General features: G+C 46.1%; 1 protein-coding gene across 3 annotated transcripts in view; it reads right to left on the bottom strand.

Moving 5' to 3' along the window:
• Positions 1 to 10,803: 10,803 nt before the first annotated feature.
• The window catches only part of LOC308474277 (dermatan-sulfate epimerase), a 145,400-nt gene continuing 134,959 nt past the window's right edge, over positions 10,804 to 21,244 (bottom strand). For all 3 annotated transcript variants that reach the window (XM_081000377.1, XM_081000375.1, XM_081000376.1), the window contains 4 exons: positions 18,009 to 18,262; positions 16,542 to 16,781; positions 15,498 to 15,705; positions 10,804 to 14,486 (listed from right to left, as the gene is read on the bottom strand). In XM_081000377.1, the coding sequence (XP_080856503.1) occupies positions 12,731 to 14,486; positions 15,498 to 15,705; positions 16,542 to 16,781; positions 18,009 to 18,262 (2,458 nt within the window). In that variant the 3' untranslated portion in view covers positions 10,804 to 12,730. The remainder of the gene's footprint in view (positions 14,487 to 15,497; positions 15,706 to 16,541; positions 16,782 to 18,008; positions 18,263 to 21,244) is intronic.

Raw genomic sequence — 21,244 nt, 5'->3', positions numbered from 1 at the left:
ATAAAGCTATGGAAGGAAAATATGAAAGTGTCTCTGATGGTATTTAATACATGAATGGAAAAGTCTCCACCCTGCTTTTGGAACGAAGCATTCAGAATTGCCATGTTGTCAGCCGCTCTTTCCTGACAAGTTTAGAATACGCAAGCTTGTATACGTAATGTTTAGTTACATGAAAGAAAAAGCTGGGGCTTTCCTGGGGGAAAAACAACAACATTGACATTGACCAAGAAGAAGGAAATTAACAGCAGTTAATTGGCCCGTTCCAAAAGGAGCTGATATTTTCCAAAGTAAACTTTTAGGGAGAAGACAACTTAACCAGGAAGCTTTAGTTTGCAAAGGAACTGAAAAGTGACTAGACATTACTACACACCTCTGCATCCATTTCACATAATACATACGCACTTCTCTGTGTGTGCAGAACAAAATCTTACTCACTACGCTAACTATTTTTTTAATTTTTTTGAAACAGGACTTAAGAAAATGGACAGAATGTTCATGTGTGGTGCCAATTATTCAATCAAGGCCGGGTGTTGTGGCCTTATTTCCACATATAGAACTATAAGAACTCCTCAGATTTACCAGTTATGCTTCAATAAAACACCAGGGCTGAGGCCAAAATAAAACGAACTCTTCACATTGAGTTGGGAGTGTGAAAGGGCAGGCCCAGATCTGATGCTTGTGAATGATCTGTATTTTCACAAACATTTGCATTCTGTGACCAACATCTGACTCCTTTTAGAATAAGCTGTATTTATTTATTCCTGCCTGTTCCTTGCCACCTTTTTTAAAATTAGCAGATATTAAGTTATTAAACCTCTTATGAAAACAGTGACTTATAAGAGCATCTGTGATCAACAAGTTTTATTGCACTATAAAATGGAAGTATTTCTCTCGGGCACGCTGGCAAGCTGTAAAATTATCATATTCATAAGTTTCCTATGTGGCACAAACACACGCTGCATTCTTTGCTCGAATCAAATCAAATGTAGTGGGAGTATCCTTAAAGTACTGATGTTGCAGTAATGACTTGATTCTGAGCTTCAGGCAATCCAAATAAGGGAAAACCTATTATTAATGTAATTTCTACAGGGTGAAGTGGCCCACCTCAGAGTAGACATTAGAGTAACAGTAAAAAGTGGAAGGTGGTTAATAATCAAGGCTGCAATCCTAAATTATGGCTGTCAGCGGTGTGGCTTGGCGAAGTAATGCACCCAGTGATGAACCCACAGCCCCAGCATTTGTGCCAGAAGGTGGGGGCAGGAAAAAAGCCCCTACACTGTGCCAGCTCCCAGGCTGGTACTGCAGAGTCCCAGATCAGACCCATCGCCATTGCCTGACAGCAGCAGAGTCCACACAGGAGCTGCTGAATCCTGGGTCAGCCCAGCCCGGTTTCCAGCTATTTCAACCCACCATTGGAGTAGCTGCATTGGATTCCTCCTTTACACTGCAGCTCAACCAACAGAGGAGGCTGACAAAGCCAGGCAGAGCTGAGCCTCAGGACACTTCCTCTGGCCCCACAAGGAGTTGGGGTTGCACTGCTATAATTATGTATTGGATGCACCCATCCAATGTCATCTGCATTTAATCCAGGCACCAAAAATACTCATGCTATCTCTGTTACAACCTACACATTGTCAGAAACGGCTTAAGACCACAGTACCTCAGGGACCACCTCTCTCCATATGAACTGACCTACACCCTATGATAATCACCTGAAGCCCTCCTTCATGTGCCCCCTCCAAAAAATGTATTGAGGGTCCTTTTTTGCAGTAACCCCCTGTTTGTAGAATGCCCTCCCCAGGGAAGCTTGATTGATGCCTTCATTATATATCTTTAAGCAACAGACAGCAACGTCTCTCTTCAACCAGGCCTTGGACCGATGAACATTCTATTGCCTTTTCAAAAAATTTTTGGGGAGGGGGGATTAATAGTTTGCTTTTCTTTTATGATTTATTTTGTATTCTGATTTTGTATTTTTATGTTGTGATCTTTGCATGAAGGGCAGTATACACATTGAATAAATTAATAACAATAAACATTTGGAGCTCTGGAAATATGCCTGGTAAATTTATCTGCTACTATGATTGGAATGAATTGTGATTGTATAGTCTCTACATTTTTGTCGGTATTATGAAAGACCACAGGGAAAATGTGTAAGTTTCAAGATACTTCAACCACATAAATAGCCATTCTTGTGGAGTCAGGTTGTCTGAAGAAGTTTTCACACATCCACTAAGGCAACTGTAAACTAGAAGTGGCTGATGAACCAATTTCTGGATGGTCATTCAACTTTATGCTGGAGTCACATTGCACAATTCAACGTATGATGCTGGTGTCAGGGGTTCAGGAGCAGAGGCAAGGGCAAGGGAGGAAACAGAGAGCGAGGGAGAGGAGGCAGAAGAAAAGATGAGTGATGACGACGACCCGAGATCTCCGAGTCTTTCCAGTGAATCAGAAGATTCACAGAAAGGAGCACCAGTGGCCAGGGCAAGGGGGGAGCCTAGGGGGACACCCCAGGAAGATAGAGCCAGAGGGGACTCAGAGGGGAGCAGTTGGAAATCAGGACCAGCGTCACCGCCAGAGAGCAGGGAAGAGGAAGGGCGCCAGGGATCAAGCGCTGGCAGCTCACAACAGGGGGGAGGGCACGAGTCAGGAGTGGCCACACCTCCATCGGGGAGCGAAGAAACGGTCAGACGGAAGGTGGAAGGTTGGGCGCGCGTGCCAAGTTCAAATGCACAGGAAGGTGGCGCAGTAGGCAGCCCGGAAAGGGAGCCAGGTCCTAAAGCCCGCCGAAAGGAGGGAGAAGAGTCAGGGGGGTCAGCGTCAGCGTCAGAGGAATCCCGGAAGGAAGAGACCCCGGGGGGCAGAGGGACCCAGAGAAGAACAGTCAGGCGGAAAAGGTGGAGCAAGGCTAGGATATTAAGTTGGTGTACAAGGGGCGGAGACTCAGATGGAGCTTCGCCGATCTAACCATGAGACGTAGAGTTGCACGCAGCAGCTTGAGAATGGAAACTGTAACTCAATAAAGACTTTTATTTAATGATCGCTGGCTAGCGTGATCCTCTGTGAGCTAGGATCTGGAAGCAGCTCTGACAGTAAGCTCCATCTCTGATTGTGGGCATCTACGTCCTCGCGGAGAGGAGAGAAAGCGGGTGCCTACTAGCGAGCTCACGAACGGCAGACAACATGACGGCCGAACAGCAGATAGTGGAACTCAGAGAAGCAGTGACACGACTGAATGCCGAGGCTCTTGCATCCAGGAAGAGAGAGGAGGAAGCAGCTGCCGCCTACAGGGATCTCCAGGTCAGGTTGGAAGTGCTTACGAAGCAAGGGCAACTGACACCCAAACCGGAGGGGATTGGGTTGGGGAGACGAACAGGCGGTCTGGTCTCTCACTTCGATGGGAATTTGCAACAGTACCCCAACTTTAGAGCAGATGTAATGTGTGCACTGCAACTGCTGAACAAAGACTTTAGAGATGAGCAAGAGAAGGTGGGATTCATCATGTCCCATTTGCATGGAGATGCTAAAGCATGGCTGCGCAATTTGTGGAGAGATAAGGATCCGGCGCTCCAAAATGCGGATGCCTTTATTAAAGCGATGGATGGGTGCTTTTTATCAAGCATTGACGTGGATCTTGCTCGGCAGGAGATACATGGACTGAAGCAAGGGAGGGCCAGCGTAAGGCAGTACCATGCCCGCTTTTTCGCTTTGGTCAGTGCCCTGGAATGGGACAGAGATTCGGCTCCTGTAAGAGACCTGTTTTGGGAGGGATTGCACGGCTCGGTTAAAGATGAAATTGCGAGGGGGGAGAGACCCCGGACCACGCAGGAGATCGTTCAGAGGGCGCTGGCGGTGGGGGTGCGGCTGGAAGGACGTCCGTGGAGCAGGGACGAAGGGCGTGGAGGGCGCGAACCAGCCAGGGGCTCCTCCTTCCTTCCCAGAGAAGCAGCGCGTGCGCAATCCACGCCTCCGCCAGGAGGAGGAGCGGAACCTATGGAGGTTGGAGGTGCAAGGGCTCAGTCAGCAGCCAGAGCCCTAGCACCGGCAGCAGTGAAAGCGAAGCCTCCTAGAGGGAACAGGAAGTGTTACATCTGCGATGATCCACAGCATATGGCGAAAGAGTGTCCCCAGAGGCTCCACAAGCACACTGCAGCCTCAGCAATGGTAACTGCAGCAACGCAGCAAGGACAACCACAGCAGGGAAACGAAGGAGTCTGGTTGGCGGAAGAGGCACTGGGGCCCAGCCAGACGTGTCAGTGAAGCAGTCCCCAGAGATTTTACAGCCCATGGACCCCCTCCCGCCCAAACCGGTAGTGAAGCTCACCGCGTCGCTCCAGCTGCCCAATGGAATCACCATGGACGTGCCAATCACCATTGACTCCGGAAGCAATGCGGACTTTATAGGGCAGGACTTTGTCGACCGGCACGCTATACAGTTGCTGCCTGCCACGCTGCCCCTGCAGGTTGTCACGGTGGATGGCAGGGAGCTGCTAGGGGGGCAAGTGGTGCAGCAGACGCCACCAATGGTGATGCGACTTGGGAATCACAGGGAAATCATCAGCTTCAATGTCACTCAACTATCGGACACGCCCATTGTATTGGGCATGAGTTGGCTGGACAAGCACAGCCCGACGCTGGCTTGGTACCAGAGGCAGCTGACCTTCGGCTCTTCCTTTTGCGCTGAACACTGCATCGTGCCCAGGCAGGAAGGAGGGGAAGAGGAGTCACAGCTGCAGCTAGGCACGCTGCAAGCGGTTCCCCACAAGTACGCAGAATTTTTGGAGGTTTTCTGCGAGAAAGAGGCAGACAGGCTACCCCCCCACAGACCATATGACTGCAAAATTGACCTGCTGCCGGGGGCGGCGCTGCCCAAAGGGAAGCTGTATTCCATGTCTGAGGACGAACTGCAGGAACTCAAAGAGTTCATAGATCATAATTTGGAGCGCGGTTTCATCCGAGAGTCCAAGGCAGCGGGGGGCAGTCCGGTATTCTTTGTTAAGAAGCGGGACACGCCCCAAAAAAGACTTGTAGTGGACTTTCGCATCTTGAACAGTGTGACCAAGCCATCGGACTTCCCCATGCCCCGAATCGACGACCTACTCGCAAAGGTACGGAAGGGCAGAGTGTTCACCAAGTTGGACCTGCGAGGGGCATACAACCTCATTCGCATGCGGGAGGGAGATGAGTGGAAGACAGCCATGTTCACGCCCCTGGGCACCTACGAATATAGAGTTATGCCTTTTGGATTGCAAAATGGCTCCCACGTTTTTCAAGCTTTCATGCATCACGTGTTGGCGGGGCTCCTCTACAAAACGTGCGTCTGTTTCTTGGATGACATCCTGATCTTTTCGGAATCGCAGCAGGAGCATGACAGACACGTCAAGGAAGTGCTGAGCAGGCTACAGCAACATAGGCTTTACGCCAAGCTGGAGAAGTGCCAATTCGACGTGACCGAGGTGGATTTCCTGGGCTACAAGTTGTCTGATAAAGGGCTCGCCATGGACAGCGCCAAGGTCCGAGCAGTGTTGGATTGGAAAAGCCCACGCAACCGGAAGGAGGTCCAACGGTTTGTCGGCTTCGCGAACTTCTATCGCAAGTTTATCAAAGGCTTTGCGATGCAGACAGCGGCCATCACGGACACGCTCAGCTCCAAGAAAAAGAAGTTCATCTGGACAGAGCAGGCGGAGCAGTCCTTTCAGGCACTCAAGCGTCTCTTCGCGTCGGAAGAGCAGCTGCTTCATGTCAACCCCAGCAGGCCGATGAGGGTGGAGACAGACGCTTCGGACAGAGCCGTGGGAGCAGTCCTGCTGCAGAAAGACCCGCAGGGGGTTTGGAGGCCGGGAGCGTTTTACTCAAGGAAGCTCAGCAAGTCCGAACAGAACTACACCATCTGGGACAGGGAGTTGCTGGCCATTCATGCAGCGTTCAAAGCGTGGAGGCACTTCCTGATCGGCGCCAAGCACACGGTGCAGGTCTGCACGGACCACAAGAATCTAGAGCACTGGCGCACGGCACAGTTCCTGAACCAGAGGCAGATACGTTGGGCTGAGTTCTTTGCGAATTTCGACTTCCGAATAGAGTATGTCCCGGGGGACACCAACATCATGGCGGATGCTCTCTCCCGTAAGCCACAGTATCTGGAGGAGGCAACGCCAGCGGCCGCCATGCACATCTTCGCACCGACAGTGTGGGCGTGCGCGGCGGCAACAGTTGACCTGGATGCGGTGCGACGAGCGTTGCAGGATGACTCCTTCGCGCAAGCAAAGATGGCAGAGGTGCACAGGGGCACGGCAGCGACCGACGAGTTCCAGCTGCGAGATGGTTTGCTCATCCGTAAAGGGGCCATCTACGTGCCGGGAGACGAACTTCGCGCCAAGGTACTGCAGCAGCTGCACGACGCGCCCACTGCCGGGCACTTTGGCAAGGAGAAGACGGTGGAATTAGTAGCCAGAGACTTCTGGTGGCCCGGAATGAGAGGGGAAGTCGCGGACTACGTGGCGAGGTGTGACACCTGCCAGAGGGCCAAACCAGTGCACAGACCGCCGGCCGGACTGCTGGAACCGCTGCAAACTCCGTTCGAGCCATGGGAGAGAGTGGCCCTGGACTTTGTCACGGATCTGCCCAGCTCGAGGGGCAAGACGGCTGTGCTGGTGGTGGTGGATTTGTTCTCCAAGATGGCACATTTCATTCCGTGTGCGAAGGTGGCCACGGCGGAACAAACCGCCAAACTGTTCATAGACCACGTGTTCAAGGTTCACGGTCTGCCGCGGTCTATTCTGTCCGACCGAGGGCGACAGTTCATCTCAAACTTCTGGCAGAGGCTGATGGGCTTCCTGAACGTCAAGATCAACCTGGCGTCGGCTAGACACCCGCAGACCAACGGGCAAGCGGAGCGGGTCAATGCCATCATGCAGCAGTACCTGAGATGTTATGCGAATCAACAGCCTGCGACGTGGGTGGATTACCTGCCTCTCGCCGAGTTCGCCTACAACAACACGAAGCACGTGTCCACGGGGGTCACGCCGTTCTTCGCCAACAACGGGAGGCACCCTAGAACCTTCCCGGGACTGGAAAGAATGGGGGAGGGGGAGCCGCAGACAGCAGATGCGTTCGCGTCGGAGTTGCAGGAGGTCCACGATCAGCTGCGGCGGCACCTGGAGCTGGCTAAACACGCATACAAGGTACAAGCGGACAAACACAGAAGGGTTGGCGAAGAGATCCATGTGGGAGACTGGGTCTGGTTAGCAGCCCACGCAGTGCCGGCCAGGTCGTTGGCGAAGAAGAAACTAGGGCATAAACAACTGGGGCCCTACCAAGTCGACGAACAGGTCAACCCGGTGGCTTTCAGGCTGGCTCTTCCGGAGGGTTCCAGAATGCATCCGGTGTTCCACAGATCGGTGCTCACTCCCTACAAGGCACCTCACAGGTTTCAGGAACCAGGAACGGCACCGGGTCCGCTCCGAGAGAGAACCGGGCAAGGGGGAGTGGCACAGGAGGAGCGCATCAACGAAGTCACGGAGATTTTGGACTCCAGATGGGGGGAAGAGGGGGTAGAATACCTTCTCGCCAAGGAGGGCACCCCGGCCAGTGCCAACAGCTGGGTGCCGGGCTACGCTTTAGACGAACCTCTGCTCAAAGAAGAGTTTCATGCCCTCTTCCCACATAGGCCAATGCCAGCAGACTTTTTCGACGACTGGCTTTTCACGCCCACGCTTTCAGCCAGCACGTTCCGGGGGTTCGACTCGGACGAGGAACCGACACGAGACGCCCGTTCCCCAGAGGGGTCACCCTCGGGATCTGCTTCAGAACCCTCGTATTGGTGGGATGATCGACCAGAGGAGCAGTTCCGCAGAAGGTGGCTGGAGGGTCCAGGACGAGCAACGTCTCCAGAAGGCAACGAGGGAGAGACGGACATGGACGTTTTCGGGGACGACCCGGGTTTCGAGCACGGCGGCACAGAGATGGAAGCGGAGGTGACCGTCGTCAACAAGAGCAGGGAGGAAGAACCGGAAGACTTCGGATGGTGGCCCGCCACGGGAAGCGAACTGTATCCGACATTCGTCCCCCTGACACGGCAGCACCCAGATCCCGCACCGGAAGGAGGGGAGGGGGGAAGAGGGGGCTTCGAGGGGGGGATGGATGTCAGGGGTTCAGGAGCAGAGGCAAGGGCAAGGGAGGAAACAGAGAGCGAGGGAGAGGAGGCAGAAGAAAAGATGAGTGATGACGACGACCCGAGATCTCCGAGTCTTTCCAGTGAATCAGAAGATTCACAGAAAGGAGCACCAGTGGCCAGGGCAAGGGGGGAGCCTAGGGGGACACCCCAGGAAGATAGAGCCAGAGGGGACTCAGAGGGGAGCAGTTGGAAATCAGGACCAGCGTCACCGCCAGAGAGCAGGGAAGAGGAAGGGCGCCAGGGATCAAGCGCTGGCAGCTCACAACAGGGGGGAGGGCACGAGTCAGGAGTGGCCACACCTCCATCGGGGAGCGAAGAAACGGTCAGACGGAAGGTGGAAGGTTGGGCGCGCGTGCCAAGTTCAAATGCACAGGAAGGTGGCGCAGTAGGCAGCCCGGAAAGGGAGCCAGGTCCTAAAGCCCGCCGAAAGGAGGGAGAAGAGTCAGGGGGGTCAGCGTCAGCGTCAGAGGAATCCCGGAAGGAAGAGACCCCGGGGGGCAGAGGGACCCAGAGAAGAACAGTCAGGCGGAAAAGGTGGAGCAAGGCTAGGATATTAAGTTGGTGTACAAGGGGCGGAGACTCAGATGGAGCTTCGCCGATCTAACCATGAGACGTAGAGTTGCACGCAGCAGCTTGAGAATGGAAACTGTAACTCAATAAAGACTTTTATTTAATGATCGCTGGCTAGCGTGATCCTCTGTGAGCTAGGATCTGGAAGCAGCTCTGACAGCTGGGTTAACACAAATGTACTTCTGCACACGAGCATCTGTTAACAAAGGTAAAACAATACTGGTGTTGCTTAAGCAGAAGGCAGCATTCCCATTTGATTTTCCATACTTCTATATTTCCCTTGAAAAACAGGGTTTTGCAGTTCCTCAGTATTACTAAAATATTCATTTTTTTAAAAAATAACACTTTTATAATAAAGGACTTTCACTATTGTGAATGTAAATCAAAATTTACGACTGAACCTTGCCAAACGACAAGAAACACTACCATAGTGTGGGAGGCCAATACCCCAATGCCTTACTGACACAGTTTAGAAGATTATGCATGCTGAATATTTCACTAACAGAGAAGTTTGTTTGAACAGCTATCAAATTTTATAAGGACAAAAGCATCTGCTCCCATATCTTGTCTGCAAAATCTAGAAGTTACTAGATTTTACTTTTCCACAAAATCTAGAACCTAGATGATGCTAGTCTTAGAGCCATCCTTAATTTCTTACCCCAAATCCACCCTAAAGCTGAAGCCAGTAAATATCAATACCTCATTTACTTATCTCCTGGGAAGGGAAGGGTATAAATTCAATAAATAATATCTATGCAGTGTACATGATTATTTGCATAGTCACATTTACAGTAAGAACTCACGGCTGAGAGATCATGACATAGCCAACTTTGTCCTGTGATTAACGGCTGAAGTGAATCACAGTCTTGTTGTTTGTGCACTAGTTCAAAAATAGTATCAGAGAATGTGATCAGCATATAGCATCCTACACATCTGTTGAAATATAAAATAAAACTTCATCTGCTGGCATCCTTGAATAGTATTTTCCAACATGCCTTCTTTAAACTCCTGCTTTCAACCTATCTACATCTGCTTTTCTATTCTCCCTTTTGTAATGCACTGACCTCATTTTAACAATATGGATGGCCTGATAAATCAATTACCAACAGAAGTCTTCATGATTGCCCTCTGGAGTTTTAAACATATCATTCATATATCCTCAAGAAATGTCATTTGATTGTTTTTCATAAAATAATACCCAAGTTGACCGATTCTTCAGAACTTATACACTAAGCAGTGCTGTCCATCCAAAGGTTCTCTTTATAAATGCCCAAATTTGTTTCCATTAAACAAATACGCATATATTCAGTTTAGGTTGAAATCCTATGGCCCATGGGAGGGCACCACAGGGGCAAAAGGTACTAGGAATTTCTGACCTGAGAGACAGAGATCCAATGTTTAACTTTACTGACTAAAGAAATCTCCATGACCCTGGTCCTGCTGGTGTTGGAGCTCAGACATTGGTAGGACCAAAAAGGGTACCTAGTAGTAGAGGACCAGAGGAAGTTTGGATCCAAAGTGTTTCCAAGCCCCAACATACCCCCAAACAAAAGAAAACATTACATTGACTCAGGAACTGGTACTATATAAATCAGAACCCAGCAGGGAAGTGGATACGGTGGAAGAAGTGCTTTGGGATTTCTCTCCTTCCTCCACCCGTGCAGAATTGGAGCATTAGTGCATAATTATTTTGTATCCACTCTTAACTTTCCAAAAATGATTTTTACAAGGGCAAAAGCTGGAGAACAGTAAGAGCAAAGGAGATTGGAACCATGGGAGGAAAGACAAATTGTACAGTTCATGGGAAACCTCCCCAGACATATTCAAATATTTTTGCACAGCTATGAGAGATTTTTTAAAACTTTTTTTTAAAAAACGACTTTTTTAAAAAATAGAAATTCAGGTTTTTTTAAAAGCAAAAGCTGTTGGAAGTTTTCTTCTATCTTGAGCAACAAATTATGTGAGGTCAATGTGCATAAAATAAGAAATCAGATGTTCCTTATTGTATGGATGCACAACAAAAGAAGAAAAATTAAGCAAAAGTTTGAGATACCACAGACATTTATAATCTCTTTATTTAGCAAAATGCATTTGGAAAAAGCACTGTATTTTCTTCAATGTGTACAATAAAAACCATTTCCTCAACTCATATTCATTTTCAAATGCCTTGGATTTAAATATCATCCCCACGATTCCTGCATGCAAGCGAGGCACATTCATTAATTGCAGAAGCGATGTCTTTTCTTGTTTCAGGAACTTCTAGATACATACAGGGCCGATATCCTAAAAACTGGGAGGAGCTAGGGCCTCATCAATCAGTTAATCTCAGAAAATTTCCACACAGAAAGACTGCTAAGAACATAAAAAGAACTCTACTGGATCCGACCAAAGGCCCATCTAGTCCAGCATCTATTCACAGTGGTCAACTAGAGGTCTATGGCATCTAGAATCCCACCTAGAAGTAATTCCACAAAAATGTACATTATCCTATACATTTCACCCACACTCTCAATACAAACATTCCCAACTGGATAGCACTTTGGTATAGATGGGGCTGAGCACCCATCATGAACACCCCTGTTCCCTTTTCCCCAGTTACCTAATGCGTTCCCCTGGCTTCTTCAGGAAAGCTAAATTCTGGCTCATATAAAATCATGTCATTGTAGAGATAGAAGGGGCCATGAGGGTCATCTACCTGAACATGAAACATTTGCTGACTGGCAACAGATTATGTGAACTGACACTAGTGAAACTCAGGCCTCGTCCACAATTTTGTGTCTAGAAAGCACAGGTCTGAGTGTTTATTCACTTGACTTGCACTTTCTAGGCAAACGTGCGAGGGGTTTTTCCCTTGCCCTGCTCTTTAGTGCTAAGTCGAAGCAAACATCAATTCAGAGAAAACCCAAATTGCTGTGTGCTCTGATTGAGCACTAAAGCGTTTTCCCTGGGGGGAAAGCAACAGGACAAGAAGAAGTGTGGCTAAGCCTTCACTTGAGAGGATCTTACAAAATTATTGATGGCTTGTTGTGTATGTTACAATATATGACTCATCCCTCAATTAGGCAGGCGTTAAGTGATGAAAATGCAAGTGTGTGCCAGCGCAAAGATACCTTATTGTCTCATTCGAGATTTTATTTATGGGCCCAGCTGCCTCTGCATTGCACTGACCAAATAACATGAGCTCGCTGCTCTTTCCTTCCAGCATAAATGGGGAAAAGGACAAATGACAGCATTTGGCTTATGGCGTCATAATTTCCCATTTAAGCATTCACACACGATAGGGTCTTGATGCTCCAGGAGCTGTTAGTTAGCCCAAACTGGCTTTCTGCTTACAAAGATTGGAAGAAGGATCTTGCATAGTCTTGACTGGAGGTGGGGGCAAGGCAAGCAGCACTTTCTGTTACTGGCGATAGAGAGAAAATGATAGTGATACTGACAGGAAGTGCTATACAGTAGTGCCTACGTTTTAAGACAGGTAAGCAGTAAGACGCAACAAATAATCAATAGCACTTCTCGTCACCCTCCCTTCATATAATTATCTCTGGCTAGACAGAAAGGATGAAATCCTTTGGCTAAAAACCTTGCTGCATGTGTGAACAACCAGTTTGGGGGACTGTTAAAATAGTTACATATTTTAAAAACTTCACAAAAGTTATGGAACAACTCATCTGAGAGATATAATTTCTCTATTGAAGAAGGAAATGTAATGCCACATATTGAGTTCAGAACAAGGACATGTAACATTCATTCTTAGGACAAATGCAACTTGACCCATATCTAGGTGGTACTTTGAGATATGTGTTCAGTGCCCCAATGCCCATTAACTTTATCTTCTCTGACTACAATAATTCAACAATCCCACAAGGGTTTCTGGAATGTGTCAGAAGATGAACAAAATATATTCTGGCCCTATTAGGCTTAATGCTCTGCAAAGACATATCTAATCACAGAATGGTCAAGTAGCAATCACTGGGGTTTTTATTGCTAGCATTGTGACTGAGAACAAGAGGAATACAGCCACAATAATATACAGCTGTCAATTAGCAAGATCGCATAAAGACATCTTTGGCTATGCAGGCTCTTGGCTTTTTGGAACCAAGTGAGTTGCATGGCTAGCATGACAAAGAAAATAACAATGTTCAGAATGAGGAAGAGGCGGGTGTAAGATGCTGACATCGAAGGAGCACTGCTTCGAGCAGTTGCCAGCATCTGTGCAAGACCAGATCGGCCTTTGAATAACACACTGTCCTTGTGTTTCCCATATGTAATATCTGCAAAATCAAGAAGATCTTTCATTTCCTCATCTTCATCCACAGGCAATTCTTTCTGAGCCAAAGTCTGCGCCTTCTGTCGAACTTTTCTTTCATTCACTTCAAACTGTGCAAAAATGTCGGGACCAGCATCAACGTACTTATAGCCTTTAGCCATCTTTCTGTTCTTCTTTGCTTTGCCTTGCTGCTGCTGTTGTGAGATTGCAAATATCCTGTCAATGGCCTCCTCCGTCTGCCTTTTATCTGAAAACCGCAGCAGGCGCTCAGCTGTCTTTCTGAAGCTGTCTGTGTTCCGCACACGGGAAAGTATCTGTTTCTCTAGCTGCTGGAAGACAGGCTTGAAATGCTGAATGTTCTTTTCTACTATCCCCATGTAGTCTCTGACTTCTGATACCGGGGGGCTGGTAATAGCTGAGGCTTGGTCAAACAGAACTTTATGGCGGTCTGCAATAACTTGTGCAAAGACAGAGCGGCTTTTATCCTCACCGGTCCATAAATAGACGGCATAGGCGTGCTCATCGGTTGTTATGAAGACATCTAATTGCTGAGAATCCCCATGGACGCTGAAGCTTTGGACCTCAATGGAAGGCCCAATAAAGAGGTACACAGCTCTCGTGACTGGGGCTCGCAGGTGAGTCGTGACATTCACATAGTTTGTCCCATTGTAAGGGTAGCCTCTGGGATACATTCTTGAGGCAATGACACCTTTTTCACTGTAGCCAGTGTCATCCATCCAGTACATCTTGTACATTCCATCTCGTTGCCTAATGAAGGCCCCGTGGACATCGTCAATAACTGTTTCCTCAAAAGGCACATCCACATTGTGGAAGAAGCTGGCTACTGTCTCCAAGGGGCTACCATCGTCAATAAGTATTTGGTCCACTAGCAAGAGGAGCTGGGGGTGTATAAGTAACAGGTTTCTTTGGAGGCTTTTCAGTTTTAGTTTGGGGTTGTACGCACCCACTCCTTCACCCCTGATGAAGATGATCCCACTTCTTTCCATAGCAGCAACCACTCTCCCTTGGCAATCTGCAGCCAAGTCATGTTTATATTTCAACCACTTTGATGAGCAGTCTTCAGTAACTTGCCCTTCCCAGGGGTAAAAACAGCTCTTTGACACAGCTGGAGAAAACATCAGTGCATTATTTAAAAATGTGTATTTTGGTCCATACAGAGCTTCTGTTATGAAAGGAACACCATTGGGGGCAAAAGTGAAGGAGTTCTGATCTGGGTGTTCGTGGCCAGCATTGAAGTTCCTCCAGCCTTTTATCCAGTCTTTGTATTTATTTTGGTGAACAATATCATATATTGCACGTCCTCCCAGTTTTCCTGATTTGAAGGAGAGGAAAGGTCTGTTGACTTCGGCCGGCAGTGCACTTCCATATGTTACAACTCCCCAGTCCTCAAAATAATGCAGTTTTGGAATGCCATAGTCTGGAGGAGGTACTAAACCCAGGCTTGCATCATACCTTTCCAAAAATAAAAATAAAAGAATGACAATAATAGGCATTAATTATTCATCTCTTTTGATTTTCTCAGTTAAATATTAATAGGTAACAATATTCCGTTCTCTAACCATCCTTACTGAAGAATACTGTCCTGATTAAATGCAGATTTTGCTTATCTATAAGCAGGAATTATAGCATCTTACACTACAGGAACTCGCATGATCTAGAATATCTGCAAACAACTAGGGAAGGCAATATTTCAGATGAGGAAGATTCAGGGAAGAGTAGTCATGAAAAGCTCCAGTCCTTGACACTGGGGATGGCACCAAATAAGAATTTGTGAACTTCCCATTAGAAAAGAAGCATTTCTCCATTTCAAGGCAGGTTCAGATCACTTTAAATGTGTATCTTGCTCAAAATGGTATTTGTCCCCCCAACCTAGCCCACCAAGCCAGGACTCCTAATAAAACATACAAACAAACCTACTTCTAAGAATGAGGAGGAGGTATCCCACAGTAAGGAAGACTCACTAGACAAAGGAGAAGCCTTGCTGGATCTATCCTTGGATAGAAATGATGCTCCTAAGTATATTCATGAACATCATTTTCTGCTGGGGATCATGGGGTTTGTAGTCTTCTCTGTTTCCTGAGCTGAAATGGGAGGCATATAATACCTACAAACCTCTGTGATCTGACAGTAAAAGATAATTTTGTACATACTCAGGAGCCTAATTTCCAGCCAATGGCAAACCCCACAAGGCTTCTTCTGTGCCATAAGTTGATTATTATTCTTTTGCGGGGCAGGGGGCAGGTTGGGGCTGAGGTTTGCACAAAATTACTGCCAATTTTTTCTTCAGTTTTCATTAGATGCTGCTTTCAGAATTTCAAAATTTATTCCAAGTTCATAAGGATGTTAAATTCATGCCAGTCAGTTTTTGTCCAAGGTAGCACATGGACAGAGTACAATATTCCTACATACATTGGCAGAGGACCCTCAAAAGTCTCTCTGCATTAGGATTTGTTTGTCTCGTACCAGATAAATTCAGTGTGAAGCGTGCACCAACGCTGCCCTTTGGATGGTGTCCCTGGGCCTTCAAGCACTCGGTTCCTCCTTATCTGATCAGCCAACCAATTTCCACTACCATTGCGCATAACGAACTTGTCCAGGAACACCAACTGGCTCTCTGGTCCATAAAACCAATTGTAGTTGGAATCTGCAATAGCAACTGTCCTTTGGAATCCTATGAGGAAAAGTAAAATCAGACATGTATCCATGTAATCACATTACTCAACACTGCATATTTGAGTACAGCGATGGGAGTGTCCTGCTGAAGTCAGAGGGAGTCCTTGGGAATTAAAGATTTCCAGGATTCTAACTATGCTCTTGAATAATGTTTTATCTGGCATGCAATCAATTTAAGAAAAGAGTTTCAACAGACACCCCCTTTTTTGTTAATCTCAAACCCAACAACAGTATAAAGTTGTGAAGTGGTATTGCCTCAGTTATATGTACACGTATGGGAATACTTGTGTTGTAGCAGGCATTCTAATAAGGATGGTTTGCCTGGTTTAATAAATTGTGGTCCAACTTCATAGTCTAGTTGCAGCAGGAAGATCCATATCACAATATTAACTCCCTTTTCAGCAGGAACGCCTTGCCTGGTGGGGTAGAGGTGCAGCACTAGCCTCCCAGCAGCAGCAGCACTGCTAGTTACCTGGGGGTGGAGAGGCAAGTTGGGCAAATGGGCAAGCTGAATGGGCAAATGGGCAAGAAAAGCAGAAAGTGCTTTCTGCATTAAAAAATGCACTTTTGGATCCAACCCAAATATTCTGGATCACTGTGATCCAGAGAATCCTCTATGTGTGCAGGAACAGATTTTTAGGTGTGATTGCACTGTGTGTATCACTTGACAGCTGGTTGGTGCTGCTCAGCTCCAGCAGCATTTATCTCCTGTCAGGAGGGGCTACAGTTTGATACTGGCATGCAGCCTGCCACTGTACACAAGAATCTCACAACTTGGGGCTTCATCTAAAGACCCATTGGTCATTTATTTTGAAGCTGATTCGAGCTGCTTACCTGGCAGAACTGTCCTGTACATAAAAGCAAAATGTTCTTTAAGCCAGGGGTGTTTAAAGTGGTTAATGTCAAAGTGCCTTTGAACAAGGAACATGTATTGGAAAAGGGATCTGGTGGTGTAGCTGCCATATGCTACTCCTTCATAGAGAGATCCATCTGTCACTTCCTGAAGCAGAACTATAGACTTTTCCATGATTGCAAGGACTTGCTTAGTCCACAGGTATGCTTCCTGAAGATAACCTGGAAGGTAATATTGAGAATATTATACCCAATAGAGATACGATCTATAAAATGTCATTTTTAAACACAGATATATAAAAAATTACACATACTAGTTTATGACCAGGATGGAAAGTATTCTATGAAAATATCCAAACTGAAAGTGGCAAAGAATTCAGCTTCCCCTGAATATCAGCTTTCGTTAAAAATGAATTATTCCAAAACCTCAAGTGAAGGCCAGGGGCATGATCCATCTTCCTACTTATGTGAGTTGGCTGCTTCTGCTCCAAGCAGCAGTTACTTACATGCAGCCTTGGTGAGGTGTATTAAGCTGGATCCATATATAGGAGACAAGCCTTTGATAACATGTAATGCCCAAGTTTTCTGCCAAGGGATCATGCCTGGCCAATGACCAGTGGTTGTCAGTGACTGACTAAACGAAAGGTCATGGGTTTGTGGTGGATAGCTCAAGGAAGATGCAACTCAGTGTGGATCAGTGGAGAAAAAGGCAAAATCCATGCTAGGGTTGATTAAGGGAGGGAAGGGAAATGTGATGCACCACTTCAATCAATATTTGATGTGGCTGGATTTCATGGAATCTTACTATGTACAATTCTGGTCTATCCAACTCAAAAACAACCAGGAAACCAGCAGAAAAAGACAACCAAATTGATCAAGGGGTTGAAACCCTTCCCCACAAAGAAAGGCTAAAGCAGTTGGGACTTTTTAGTTTAGAAAAATAGGCAAATGATGAAGGAGGTTTATACAGTTTTGCAGGGTGTGGAATAAATGGACAGAGATAATTTTTTCTCCCTCTATTATATCACATGTTATATCCTTCCCGTTCAAGCTGTTTTACAAAACATACAGGATAAATAAATTACTTGCAAATGCATTCTGAAGAAGAAAGAGTAAGAAACAGCGAGCTTCTTCAGTAACACTTCTCAAGGCGATGTCCTGAAAATAAACTAAAGCTGCAATCCTAATCACGGCTACCTGGCAGTAAACCCAGATGACTTCAGTAAGTGAGAAGCGAGTTATTACTGTGCTGTAAATCAATGTAAGTGGAAGGCAGCTGTGGTCTGCCTACTTGAGGCAGGTCCCAACATACCCTTTCCAGTTGGTTGCACTAGCTGTTGATTATCAAGCAACTGTATCAACTTCTGAAACTTTTGTTCACAACTAGAAAACGCTACTGATTCAATCATGCTTTTTTAAAAAATGACTCTCTCATTGTTCAGCACATACCTTGATTCATCAGAACCAGGCTTCCTGCCAGCAAGGCCACGCAGTTGGTTGGCTGGTGGTTGTGCAGGTACTGGAATCCCCATCCCCGCCTGTATGATGCTTCATACATGTATCCTGAGGCATTGGCAATCACCTCAAGAAATCTTTCCTGCTGGGACTTGCTAAGATAGTTGTACAAGAAATCATAAGCAGTGGCAAATCCAACCAAAGAGTGAGCGAGAGGGACCTCATCCCATGGTGCATCCTTCACCAGCCTGTGGAAGACAAGAGAAGGGTCAACTCTATTCATTTTAGTCATACAGTAATATCCATATGGCTGGATCCTTGTGCTGACAGGGGGTTGAATTGCTCTGCCACCTACTTAAGATGCTAGAAATTATGCAAAATCCATATGTGTGTTTGTGGGATGGAGGTGACTGAACCCTAGAGAAACTGCTGCCCATAAATGGCTGAACATTTACGAGTTTCCTTTATACGTTAGGTGGACACTTTAAAATCTACAACGTTTATAGAAGTAAAAAGCAATAAAAACGTTATACAGTCTTCATATGAGCTGTGTAACATACTGATGCTTCATAAAATGCAAACATTTTATACCTACACAAACCTTTTTAACACTCTAGCTTTTGAAAAATACCACAGCAAACCACTGATTATGCCAGACCATTGGTGATTTAAAAGGACCTATTTACACATTCACACTGTGGAGTCATTTATTTGCCTTAAAAAATGTACTATGGGATCACTGGAATCAAGCTGAAAGGAACAGCGCTAAGCACAGCCTTACCAAAACATTACATCTACTGAGAAAGTTTTTGGGTGGTTACCCTCCCCCTTCCTCCCACAAAGGCTTCTCTAATTGCAGAAACTCAAATGAACTTCAAACATTTAATCTTGGATTAAACTCTGAACATATTAAATATCACTGGACCTTCATGTCAGTATCTGTCTGTCTGCCACACTCATAATTTACACTGCTATTCCCTTGCAGTTTACTTCACAAAAGGCAATGGCTCAAAAAGCAGCCCATGCTAGCAACTGTTCCACATTTTTAATGAACGGCTGCCCAGAGCTATCCCATGTTTATCAAGAGGCAAATATTTAAAACCTCACCAAGTTATCCCCAATAAACTCTGCATTTAGTGTGGCATTAATTGCTTGTTTTCTGTACTTTGATTTTGCCAAAACTGCGGCCCTGCAGAGGCAGGAAGTAAAGATGAGGACTTGATAGACACATGCAAGCCACAACTGGGAGAAATTTCACTCTGTTCAATAAATCTGGGACTCGGGTTTGGTTTGGGTTAAGCTGCTTTTGCAGTGTGGAAAAGCAGCTTTGGTACCACCATCCTTAGCAATATACAAAGTAGACATTTCATTTAAGAGTGAAAAAAAGTGCCTGGAAAATTATATTTTTAATACGTAACTAGTGTTGGCCTATCATGGCTTAAAATACGTGAATGAATGAACACTTAACCATTTCCCACTGCTGTCCCTACAACAAAATCAGAGAGGTGTGGTCTGATAAATAATAGTGTGATAGAACTAGCATTCTTTAGAGTTTCTGGTAGGGCGCAGAGGGAATATTTTCAGTATGAAAGTGCTTTGAATAAAATAGGAACATTGGAAGCTGACTTATACCGAGTTGGACCACTGGTCCATCTAGTTCAGTATTGTCTACACTGACTGGCAGCAGCTCTCCAGGGTTCCCAACAGGTGTCTCCCCCAGCCCTACCTGGAGATTCTGGGGACCATTTCTGATGCTCTCCCACTGTGGTATGGCCCTTCCCAATGTGGGAATGCCTCTGCTCTGAGAAGCCCCTGGTTTATCCCCATTCTGTGTACTGGAACATCCTGCCAGCAGAGATTCAGCAGGCACCTTCTGTGCCAACTTATAAATGCCTGCTGAAAACTTTTCTATTCTGCCAGGCCTTTGCAGGCAATTAAAGAGTACATGCCCACAATGGTGTGCTGATGTTTGCTTTTAATTCTTTTAATTTTAACTTGTTTTTATTTATGATATTACTGTATGGTTTTATGGCTTTATATTGTTGCAAACTGCTGTGATATATTTCTATGATGTAGGAGTATATCACACTCCAGTTCCTGAATCCTCACCTGGGCGTACTTAATAACACATTAGGACAGAGAGGTAAGGAGAAGAATGGGAGGAAGTAGGAGAGGCAACAAATCCTATATCAAAATTCAACATGTTAAATATCCTGTAGCAGCTGAGAGTCAGTTAGTGATGCACAACCTTTGATCCTTGGTAGACAAGTGACCTACAGCCATCTAGCAACTGCTGGATCAAAACAGAGATGGATTGCTGACTTCTGCCTTTGTTTCCCTTTCCATCAATACCCTCGTTTCACATACAAGGCCTCAGCTGTCATTTCAGATTTGGTTGTCCAATTCTCCTCTCTCAGTTTTTGAACCTTTTCCTCTCTCAGCCTATAGTCTGTATTTTGTTTTCATATCAAATTCCCAAAACAGCAACCTAAAGTAATGCTATTACTTATCCTAAGAGCTTTGATTCTGAAACCAGATCTGCATGCATTTCCACCAGAAACATGTAAATTCCATCTGAAAACATTAAGCTTCCCCCACCCCCATTTTTTTGGAGGGTACTCCAAGACACTAAACTCATTTCTATGGACAAGCCTACACAAATTCCAGGGAGTTTTTACATTGTGTCTTCAAAGCCACTGAGCTTAGGAACACTGGTCAGCCTGCTGATCAACTTTGCTCTGTCCACATTGTACTCAAAGTGTTTTTGTCTCCTCTACATTCATTGCAACTAAAGCACTTCCTCTAGGGACATGTAGATAAACTTCCCAGAAACCGTGACATGCTTTGACTTCTACCCTTGGGGTGGGGGGTGGGGACACACATCTACATGGAATTCAATAAATTAATTGGGCTTTATTGAATCATTATGGCTCTGTCAAGCTTTTTTAAAAAGAACACTGTTAATAGGCTTTTTTTTTAGAAAAAAAAGGGGGGGGGGAGAAAACCACTATCCAAAGACTTTGTGGGATATTTAATAAAGAATCTGAGCTTTCCAGCTGTACACATTGTGGTTTTTATTGTGGAATTTATACCACAGGGATTTTTGGAAAGGGGAAACACTAAAGCACACAACCCACTTCTGAATTTTGTTGAAATTGTGTACAATTCATAGTACTGTAGAGCTGGAAGGGACGGCAAGGGCCATTTAGTTCAACTCTTTGCAATGCAGG

This window comes from Podarcis pityusensis, assembly GCF_964106645.2.
Source record: "Podarcis pityusensis genome assembly, chromosome: 3".
NCBI lineage: Eukaryota > Metazoa > Chordata > Lepidosauria > Squamata > Lacertidae > Podarcis > Podarcis pityusensis.
Note: the sequence above shows the minus strand (reverse complement) of the source record. Positions and strands in the feature narration are given on the sequence as shown.